At 41.9% G+C, this 11,515-nt stretch overlaps 2 protein-coding genes across 2 annotated transcripts; both read left to right on the forward strand.

Moving 5' to 3' along the window:
- Positions 1-2,701: 2,701 nt before the first annotated feature.
- Positions 2,702-6,192, forward strand: LOC136426540 (uncharacterized; the record flags this gene model as incomplete). Its single annotated transcript, XM_066415204.1, has 4 exons — positions 2,702-2,875; positions 4,249-4,437; positions 5,182-5,423; positions 5,823-6,192. Coding segments are annotated over exons 1-4 (975 nt in total), but the record flags the coding sequence as incomplete, so codon positions are not given.
- Positions 6,193-6,199: 7 nt separating this feature from the next.
- Positions 6,200-8,836, forward strand: LOC136427223 (uncharacterized). The gene is made up of 4 exons (XM_066416004.1): positions 6,200-6,870; positions 7,062-7,218; positions 7,362-7,557; positions 8,290-8,836. Exons 1-4 carry the CDS (start codon positions 6,666-6,668, stop codon positions 8,422-8,424), a joined length of 693 nt encoding a protein of 230 aa, XP_066272101.1. The 5' UTR covers positions 6,200-6,665; the 3' UTR covers positions 8,425-8,836.
- The last annotated feature ends 2,679 nt before the right edge of the window (positions 8,837-11,515 follow it).

Here is an 11,515-nt window from a genome sequence, read left to right on the forward strand (position 1 = left end):
TTTCATTCAATTTACACATGTACGTATGTACATATGCTCCTGTATGTGAAATTCCTGTTTATTTGCATTTATGATTACATGTACCCAACTTAAGTTCGGAGTTCATACTTACGTTAATCCACCTTTTGTATGTTATATATTTATTTATTTACTCCACCTTGTGTATGGTCTGCTTTTAGTCGATGATATATGTTCATCTCTGTACTTCTGATCTTTTGTTTATGCAAATAATGTAACCTTATATGGTGTCTTATAAGCCCGCATGGGCTGGGCGCATAATGGCGCAAGACACGTTAAGAAATTTTCATTCATTCATTCATTCATACATTCATTCATTCTTTCATATAATACGGGTGCCAACGGTCAATAATCTATAGGAGCACCTGGTATGATATGGCTTTGTGTTCTAGCCGTTCATTTATTGGTAGTTTTGTTGTCGATCTTATTCTTTTACTTCGCAGTAAGAGCTTCGCAGTAAATTGTGTGTCATTTTAGACAGAATTAAATCGTCGAATTAAATGTCTGGGGTTATAACGTTGCTGTATACCAGGGCCTTGTTATGGTGCAGTTCAATTTCCCTTTGGTATTATCACAAAATAAACTCAGTTTCAATGGCTGTATCTTGGTTAAGTGTTTTCATTAAATTGTACAGATCCATACTTGTACTCAGAGTCCTATCGAGCTCATTATAATAGATTTTCCTTTTGATTTGTATTATACCCAATTAAAAAAAGGGTAAAGCATGATGTATTTTCAAGTAGCTAGTGGTAGTGCAATGCGGCCTCGCCACGGCTCGCGTTTTTGGCAAAGCACACCGGGTCACCCCTACTCTTCTCGATAAGTGTGTTGGGTTCTTTTACGCGCAGAGGTTTGACGCTTGAGGCTCATGCCCGAAGCTCCCTCATACACGGGGCCGCCGGCTTTACGTCACCATCCGAAATGACGAATGCAATCCCTTACAATTCCCTGTTTATTCAATGTATGAGAAGTAGAGATAATCTAACTTCCGCATTACCCTCGGTCCCAGTCGGGCTGGTACCCAGGGTTATACGGAATGCACCGTGTTGTGTTCTATTTGTATCTAACACTACAGTTTGTGTTCCTTATACCTCGGCTGCTTCACAAGATCGTAGGCGGAAATTTCTAGTTTCCAGGACCCAGTTAACCAGCTGTGATGTCTGGGGGTCGGAGGTCCCCCCACTGTTCTGTAGAAGCTCTTTCACTCCAGGCAGTCTTCTCCACAGGGATTTCTGAATGAAATCATAGAAACAGTGGGGTTTAAATATGATTATATTATATGTGCATGATTTTTGTACCATGCAAACTGGGAAAGAATGGCATGTATGTACAAAGGGACATATTATGACGAATTGTAAGTTGGCAAATTTCATTAAAGGAAGTGCTCAAATGTGCAAGACAAAAAGAGAAGACAAAGGATTACTAATATGTAATCTATCATCAACAATGACAATGTCCATACTGATGAAAATTAAATGAACTGCTATTATATCATATTTCACACTGTTCATTGTGTCGTAGTACGTTTCTTCACACTCACGTACATGCTAACAGTCCCACTGTTCAGCCAGAATCTTATTGGACTTGTGACAGCTAGTTGGGAATCAGTCTCTTTTCCCTTAACGTTTCCCATATGTAAGAATTGAACTTCCCGCAAAGTTCAAGTGCTGACCTCCCCTACCCTTGTCCTCATCAGAGGTCGTATGACACTGCTTCACTCATAGGTAAGCTGTGCTGTTTATTTATAGCTACTCACACGTCAGAGGTACAACTTTGACAATCCGCAGGCCGCATTCCGGTTCCTCAACACAATAGGTATGCCATTTCAGGCAAAAGTGACTGCATGACCGATCAGCACTGCAAGTCTTTAACATTGCCGTCCATTTTGTCGCAGAGGTAAGGTAACATTTTTGCTGCAAATTCTAAATCTCCGAGAAAGCTACCTCCTATCGCTGTGATCTCGAACTTGGTTTGCCTTCGGGCCCAGGTTATGTTTTCGTTGCCGTTTGTGGGTTAATGTTTGTAGACAGCATATCTCGAGAAGCTTGGATTATTCTTATAACATTCCGTATGTGGGTAAGAGTCAGCAAAGAGAGGGACTTGATTATGGACTGTAAGTCAACGAAAGTCGCTGGTTTTGTGCTGGTGTTCCAGTTTCAATGGTCAAAAATGTCGACCACTGGGCAACCAGTGCAAAAACCACAGCTAGAACTGGAATCGAGTGCTGACTTACAAAAGTTACGGGTTCGGCACTTTGCTTCTTTGCTATGTGACAGCCTCTACCAGGCTCCACAGGTCGATGGAAAAATAGTAGAAATTGGCCAAATAGACGGATAACATACTAACAGGTCGCAAACTGTAGCGGACCAACTCCTCTGGCATGTTATCCGTCTATTTGGCCAATTTCTACCATTTTTCCATCGACCTGTGGAGCCTGGTAGAGGCTAGGGGACAGTGTCAATGCTTCTGTGTCTTTTCTTTCTCTCTGTCTGGGTTGAAACATGCGTATCCAAGATCGTAGTAAGGGACACTACACGAAGGACATCTCAATAATCCTTACAACTACTAGTATTATGGATCTATCTGTCCAGAATGTGCTAGACTCCTTTACTGACCAGAGGAAGATTATGGTTATATGGACATATATATATAACTTACAACCTTTTTTATCCACAGACCAAGAATGCCTGGGCCCAGGACCAGCGGTCTCGGCTTGGTTGCCTTGCTGTGTATGTTAGTGCTGCCAGTAGAGGGTGAGATATGTGGAGACGCCGTGTGCAGCTATCGGTTTGTTGTCAGAAGGGCTCGAACCATGACTCACACCCGGACAGTTCAGGGTTGGGAACAAAATAATCAGGTAGGACCTCAGGATCCATGTGCAAAATACAGTTAAAGGCAACCAAAGCAATATTAGGGCCCAAAATATGGAAATAAAATGTAGAAATCTTCATGGTAATGACATTTACTAACCCTATTTAGCACTTTTGCGTAATAACTTCATACTTTGAGCATTTCAAAACCGCGCAAAAACGTGCCGTATGATGATTCCCTTAGTTTCGCGAGCCAACAAAACCCCTGGCGACGATTTTCAGTGAGTTCTCACATCACAACGACGTCGTATTTTTACATGATGTACATCGCTATACATTGTGATAGTGTTGTTTGAACTAATCATGTATAGAAATTACAAAATAGATTGCCTTTCAAAATCCGATTTTCGGGCCCTAATGTTGCTCGGATTTCGGCAAACACAAAAAAATCTGTCAGCAAACTTCTCTAGCAAACAGTCGTCAACGTTTTTTTTCTCTATATATCATTATCATTATTTCTATATATTCTCTAGGCTTTGTCCTTGGAATGGGTCTTGTGATAAACTGTGCGCACAATGCCTGCCCTAGGTGGGCTTTACGTGTCAGCTTGGGTACACACGGTCTTAACACGGCATATATGCATGGCACCCGTTTGGCATGAACAGACGACAAAACGTCGTCCAACCATTGGAAGTCTTTCACTAAGAAAATAAAGGCTTTGACTTGACTTGACTTGAACTGTAAGGAAATAAAACCGAAGGATGATGTGGAGGTAAACACAAGTGAAACTATTTGCATCACACTGGAGAAGTCCCCATAACAACAGACCGAAAACCAAATGCCTGCTTTACTTAATGTGACCTTCCGACCATTTCAGTGTTTACTGACACACAACCTTATAGGGCCCGAAAATTAGATTTTGAAAGTCAATTTATTTAGTCATTTCTATACATGTCATGATTAGTTCACGCAACACTATCACAATGTATTGCGACATCCAGGATGCAAAAATATGATGTTGTTGTAATGTGAGAACTCACTGAAAATCGTTGCCGGGGTTTTTGTAGGCTAGCGAAACTAAGGGGATCATCGGATATCATGTTTTTGCACGGTTTTAAAATGCTTAAAGTATGAAGTTATTACACACAGTGTTAGTTTATGTCACTACAATAAAGATTTCAGCAGTTTTTAAATTTCAATTTTTTGTCACTAATATTGCTTTGGTTGCCTTTAATGTGTGAAATGTTGTACAGCTCTATAAAACAGGGGATGACAGAAAGATTGAATGTTTTGTGTATGTACATTTCAATATGTTTGCATAGGATTATGTGCCAAAGAAGGCTGTCTTTGCAAACTAGCAGTGCAGAGTACCGTCCCGGAACTTAATTTGCGTAGTTACAATAGAATTCATCATTAACAGGTCTCCATCACCAATGACGGCCATCTTGAACTCTTCACGACCTTGACCCTTGACCTTCACCGTGATGACGTCAATGGCACACGTGTTTCAGCAGATGACGTCATCACAGCTGACGGTGTGCAGAGAAACGTCATTCTGGTGAACGGCCAGTTCCCGGGACCTGCTATAGAAGTCATGGAAGGAGTACAGGTACAGCTAAGTTGATTAGAGTTCCACGACCTCATACCTTCGCCAAAGTTCCATAACCTACGTCACACATTATACTAGATGCTCATTGATTACGTAAACATGGTCTCATTTGCATCATTGACACCTTCCCCCATACCAAATATATATAATATTATGTATCTTAAAGCGTGTCCGCGTGGTGTAGAGGTCTGCGCACTCTGCCTCTCACCACATCTGGTTCAAATTCCGTGGAGCCAGCGGCCCGAGTTCGCGCCCAGGCACGACTGGAAAAGATGCGCATCGTCCTATCGGAGGGGGACGTAAAGCCGGCTGCCCCGTGTATGAGGGAGCTTTAGGGCGCCAATCCTCCACGTAAAAGAACCCAACACACTTATCGAGAAGAGTAGGGGTGACCCGGTGTGCTTGGCCAAAAACGCGAGCCGTGGCACTACCACTAGCATTGCACTACCACTAGCTACTTGAAAAAGCATTACGCTTCACCTCAATTGAGGATGCCTGCTTTACCCTTACTATCATAAAGATCTATACTCAGTTGCTCAAGTTGTGCTGTCCACAAAATCACCTACAAACGACACTGATATCGTAACCTTCTTTGCTCATCTATTTTACCATCGTGACTCTCACCCTAACGCTTTAGGCCAACAGTAGTTATCAATGATGAGTAGTTGAATACTTTTAACAAGAAAAGCATGTGGAAAAGCACATTTGAAATGAGAATCTTTGTTATTCTTATACTTTATTCAGGTAGCTGTCACAGTTGTCAACCAACTAATGACAGATGCCATCACCATCCACTGGCACGGTCTGCACATGCGCAGTACGCCGTGGATGGACGGGGTCCCATCCGTCATACAATGTCCCATCATGCCTCACGAGAGCTTCACCTACCGGTTTCGCGCGTTCCCTGCAGGGACGTTTTACTACCACTCCCACATGAGCAGTCAGATGGCCGACGGACTCTTTGGCGCCCTCATCATACATAACAGGTGCCTGCACTTTTTGTTGCGTCCAGAACCGTGCTTTATCCAGAACCGTGCACAGGCACAGTTCTGGATAGTGCCTGGGGCAAGGGACGTTAGAATTTTTCTCTTCCCTTTCTTGAATATTCTTATTTCAAGAAAATTTTGTAAGAAAATACTTTTAAAGAATTTCTTAACTCGTGGACAAAATGTGTTTCAAACACAGAATTTTTTTTTTTCTTCTTTTAATTAATAAACTTTTTTCTGTGTATAAGGAGAAACAAGAAAAAAATATATCTTTGATAGTGTAAGAATCAAAGTCATCTAATTACGGTTAAAATATTCCTATGTCCAGCTGCACAGTATAAAGCAAGATGGTACGTGCCTTTGCTTTGTTTTTAAACTCGACGATGGTTTTGTTTCCAGTCAGACAACCATACCTTCTTTTCCCCTCCTGTTGAATGACTGGTATCACGAGGAAGCGGAGACTCTGGATATCGCCAGCAAGTACAATCTTTACCACAGCGGTGCCGGGCAGTTCGAATACGATGAACCTTCAAGAGGGTTTTCAGTGGACGGCGTAGAAATCACTGCTCGTCAGTTTGTCTCGGCCTTGATCAATGGACGCGGAAGGTACAAGTCAAACAAGGCACCTCTGTCTAAATTTACCGTGGAGGAGGGGCAAAAGATTCGCATAAGGTTGATCCACGTTGGAGGTGATCACACCTTCAAAGTTTCTATTGATCAGCACGCGCTTCGCGTGCTTGCCTCTGATGGCCACGACATCAACCCGCTGACATCATTGTGTCACCAGGGGAAAGGTACGACTTCGAGGTTGACACCAGCGCATCTCCTGACTTGTACTGGATCCGGGCAGAAACTCTTCGGGAGGGAACCTGTGTGACGTGTTCGTTTTTCTCCGAAAACATTACAATCACGCCTGATGACATTGTTGAGGATACCAGAGCGGTGCTAATCTACCAAGGCACCTCTTCAGATGAAGATCCAACGTCTCAAGCTCGCGAGTGTACCCCTGAAAACCCCTGCATTTTTCTTAACTGCCCATTTGAAGGATATCCGGAAGACCGTCATATAGTCTGCATCAGCATTGCCAACACCAGCACCCAGACATCACCCCAGGACGACGCAGCTGAAGACGACGATGTTGAGGAGTATTTCCTGAACTTTGGATTCCATGTGGGCTCCAACATCAACGGGCATCGGTTTCTTCCTCCGACTGCGCCGCTTTATCAATCTCCACGCACCAATATGATCATCCCGTGTCCGCTAGAGAACTGTGAACAGGGCTGCAAATGCACGCATATTTTAGACTTGCCCTTCAACAAGACCATCCAGCTTGTTCTAGCAAGTTATCAAGGGCCGAGGTTTGGAAACGCGCATCACAACATCCATATTAATGGATACACCTTTGATGTCCTGGCAATGGGGTATCCTAGTCTCGATAGGACTACAGGTAAGCTATGAGGAATAATAATTATTTTGTGGTGGATTATATGTTTTGAAAATAAATGCTACATCTTTATTTCTCTCAGACAAAGAAACAAGATAACAAGAGTCTAGGCAAAATGGTCTGTTTGTAGCAGAGGGGTTTTTCATGTTTCTCAACATTTCTCTAAATGAAGAATTCGTTACGATTCTGTTTAGGGGTCTTCAAGGACAGCAATCCCGATGTTGTGTGCAGTAATGAGAAATGCACTACCGTCACATGGCGCCAGGGGTCGCCTTCCTTCAATGTGAAGAACGCACCACAAAAGGTCACAGTCTTGATGCCAGCCCACGGATACACGGTTGTCCGATTTAGGTGAGGCAATTAGCATATGGTATAGCTGAGCTGGCATATGATACCACTATATTTGCTATGATGACTTTTAAGTCTCAATTCCTACCACTTACTCGACATTTTCTCATAGAATGAATCCATGATGGAATGCTGACTTTTTTTAGGTCTGACAACCCTGGTTTCTGGTTTCTCCATTGTCACCAGTCCATGCACCTTGCCGAGGGAATGGCCATGGTGCTGAACGTGGCAGCTGACCGCCACCCAGCGCCCCCTAGCGGCTTTCCCAAGTGCGGCAACTTCAGCTGGAGCGAGGAGGAGTACGAGGCTGCCATGTCCGGAGCCTGGCCTCCTAATCAAAAGGTTTATCGACGTGCTTCTATATTAGAGTTTTCACTTTGCTCCAATAACCGCATTTTCCATCATGGCTCATGTTTACATCACAGAATAAACGAAGAATTCCCCTGACTTCCTAAAACTATCAACATACTAGATATCATTACAATCCACCCATTACATCCATTGAATTCACTGCTCAAAGTATGTGGGAAAACGAATGCATACACACCCAAACTAGTAGACTCTTCCATTGACCCCATGACCTGAAATGACTGTCGACACAGTACCAACTTTTAAAATGCTGTTAGGTTGTTCATAACTTCAGGTAAGATGGGATCAGGATGTCTTTGTTCACTTGCCGTCGATTTAGATAAGAATAGTTGTAATCTTAATGGTGAATTCCTTTCGCTATTATATTTAACTTTTGTTCTGAACACAAAGTAGTTATGTAAGACGTAACCTGATTGGCTGACAGCTAGCTTCCCAGCGAACTTTGTGGGTTTTCCTCAAGATGAGCTTGTGGTAAGTCTCTGATTGACTAAAAAGCTGTTTGTTGGTGACGCCACGTGCACTAATACCCCAAACCTTTGTTCATTAGAGCAGGGCTGATCTCAGGAGCGCATTTGCCGAGCGGAATCAGGACTACTAGAAGAAGTATGTATTATCAGTTACCGCAATGTTAGTAGATGGGAAGGGTCTGGTCGTGTTCAAAGAATTTTACTTTTATTAACGTAAAATGATTAACATTTGCCATAGGAGCCGGCGCGACATGAGACGTGGGAGCTGGTGGTTGCAGTACTGGGATCAGCTGCAGGTGGCGCTGCAGTCGCGGCAGGACTGATGATGTTGCTGCAAAAGAGGAGAAACTCTAAAAACCACGATTTGAATTAGCCGAAGGACGATGATTTTTTTTTATTCAAAGAAGAATCAAATACATGAACAAAGACAAAGTGGCGGCTAACTCAAGTTGTGCACAACTTATATTATAGCCGCCACTTGTACAGTATGGAAACAAGATGTTTGACGACACACTAAAACATGAATGACAGATGTAAACTAGTTGGTGTGAGTCCAACACCCCCCCCCCCCCAGTGGAAAAGAAAGTGAAAGAACACATATAACTAAAAGCGTTTAGTTGCTAAGACATAATCTTGGACAGCTAACATGATATTATAGTTAATGCTAGAAGAAATAATGGAACTGCCACGTAAAATCAAAAGTTGTTTGGCATTATCAGACATGGTGTTGAAATTAACTATGTGTTCAAGGATCCCAGAAAGCTTACCGAAGAGGACTGAACGCTGGTAAGGCCACAGCAAGTAATTTTTATGGATGACATCAGCGCGCTCATTAATTTTCGCCAGATTTCTATAAAAAAAAACAAGAAATTTCATTGCCCTTGGACGGTGGTCAACATGCCAAAAATTGGCAAATATGCCTTGCATTATATTATATAATGTCCTTGGTTGTAGTGAATCTAGATGTATACACAAGGTGTTTCATTGCATATGAATACCCAGACTGGTGTAGTTGCTTCAGGTACAACAAGCTCTTTTCTGTATTTGTTGTAGTTAGTCTATTGAGATGTATACACATCTACAAGGACATATTTACTGTTGAACCGAGGAGGTTTTATATTATATATGAAACCTCATTGGTTGAATACAGGAATAAAAGACCTGTTGGTCGTGATATCATATTTTGTTGCCTCAATTCTTGTTTAACAAGATTTATGATCTCAAAATTTGAAAATATAGGAATCTTGTTTTTTATTGGCCTGCCTTGTTTTTTTTTGCCCTATCTCATTAATTTCGGAGTCTGAGGAGGATGTCATCCATAAAATTTACTTGCTGTGGCCTAAGTATATATAGGGCAATGTAATAGGTAATGACTGATCGTTTCGTATGGACATCCGCAGCTACATGCTGGGCTTGCAACAAGACCCCGTGTAAAAAGACTATGGTTCAGGCTGTAGGTGCCCATACGAAGACGAGTTATGAGAACACAGGAATAACGAGAACCAATGGTAAAATGGTTACATTTGGCGGGGCGTACAGATTTAAAAAGATGTGTACGAAATTCTAAATAGTCAAGAGAACGGAAAGTCAAACTCAAATTGTTCCAACTGGTGATGGCATAAGGAATGAAGGACTTTTCAAAAAGATTAGTAGAAAATTTGATGGTTCTCAAGTTTTTACTGTTTCTCAATTCGTAGGTACATGTCTCAGTAATTGTGTAAGGAAGCAAAGTAACAAGATCTTCACGAGTGCATCCGTTTACAATATTATGAAATAGTAGAAGGCGATGAATATGACGCCTGTCGGACAAAGTCTCCCAGCCGAGTTCTTGAAGAGTTGAAGTGTATGCTGACCCTTTAACAGCACCGGACACAACGAGGGAACAATGATATTGTAGTCTTTCGACAAGGTCAGATTCCTCGATTGTGCACCCGTGCCAGACAACGTCAGCATACTCTAATAAAGAGCGTATAAAAGACTTGTATATTTTTTCTAAAACATGGCGGGGTAATTTGAATTTTAAAGCACTAAATAGGTTAACATTTTTTGAGGATTTAGAAACAATACTGTTTATATGATGGTGCCAAGACGTATTGAAGCTGAAAATGACCCCAATATGCTTGTGACTAGAAACTGACTTTATAAGAGAATTATTTAGAAAAAGAGGAGGGTGGACGCTGCGGATTCTTTTAGAAGTGAAACAAATTTCTTCAGTTTTGGCGGGGTTTAGTTCCATCAACCAGTTGGTAGACCATGAATGAACTTTTTCCAGGTCTGAATTAAGTGAGGCCGCGGCGTCAGTTGGGCTGTCAACAACTTGAAGAAGTGAGCTGTCGTCAGCGAAGAGAAAAAGGCTGGGAGACGAGGGCGATGATTGAATGCACATAGTTATGAAAAGAAATACCCAAGATTTATATCTATCTATCTATCTATCTAATCAGTACCCCCCCCCCAGAGGACAAGAAAGCAAAAGAACTCGAAATCGAAGATGAACAACACTTTATCCTAGATTGTCCACGATATCATGATAAACGCTCAAAGCTGTTCAATCTTCTTTCCGCTTGCTCAACAGAATTTGATACATTCCAGTCTATAGATAAATTCAAATACATTCTAGAAGGAGACAACCCTTACTGTGTACAAATAGGTAAATATATCAAAGAATGTTAAGATCTTAGAACTAGTAGTGTAAGTGATACGTTAAACTCGACATGGTTGAAGTATTCATATACTTGTACGTATGTCAATCATTTTGTATACCATTTATTATTGTTTCCATGTATAGTTTTAGATGACCTTACGAAAGTCGCTGTACTTTTGTTTGTGTCAATAAAGATTTACATCAGATTTCCAATATAACTAAAAATGTTTGGTTTCTTTGATATAGTCCTTTGTCGCTAACATAATTTTTCAGTTAATACTAGGAGAACTAAGTCTGCATCTTGCAATTCGAGAATTTCAGCCACTGTGTCGCCGTGTTTTCTATTAAGCACGACTTCTAACCAGACATGGCAGACATCTCACTTAATGTCGATATCAATATAATATAACCATGCCCATTACACACAGAACATGCTCCAGTTTCACGCACATGAAGTCCTCGGATTCCTGACTTTATAGCTGCCGTGGCCGATAGGTACAATGTGTTGCTCACTGTACCTGTCGGCCACGGTAGCTATAAAGTCAGGAATCCGAGGACTTCATGTGCGTGAAACTGGAGCATGTTCTGCCGACAGGTACAGTGAGCAACATATTGTACCTATCGGCCACGGTACATAGCACCACATCAATCACTTCCTGCCTAGCTGCACTCAATTTGATAAACAAACAAACAAGCCTATACGTTGCTTGCACAGATGTGACGTCGGCGTGGCGTAACGGTTAAAGCGCTGAACTCGGAACCAATAGGTCCCGAGTTCGATACTCACCATGCCCCGACATTGTGCCCTTGGGAAAGGCACTTT

This window comes from Branchiostoma lanceolatum, chromosome 2 (assembly GCF_035083965.1).
Source record: "Branchiostoma lanceolatum isolate klBraLanc5 chromosome 2, klBraLanc5.hap2, whole genome shotgun sequence".
Classification (NCBI taxonomy): domain Eukaryota; kingdom Metazoa; phylum Chordata; class Leptocardii; order Amphioxiformes; family Branchiostomatidae; genus Branchiostoma; species Branchiostoma lanceolatum.

Coding starts and splice junctions, on each gene's coding strand:
- LOC136427223 (XM_066416004.1), top strand. CDS start 6,666: ATGATCATCCCGTGTCCGCTAGAGAACTGTGAACAGGGCTGCAAATGC. Junction 6,871..7,061: donor TAGTCTCGATAGGACTACAG/GTAAGCTATGAG, acceptor GATTCTGTTTAG/GGGTCTTCAAGGACAGCAAT. Junction 7,219..7,361: donor TACACGGTTGTCCGATTTAG/GTGAGGCAATTA, acceptor GACTTTTTTTAG/GTCTGACAACCCTGGTTTCT.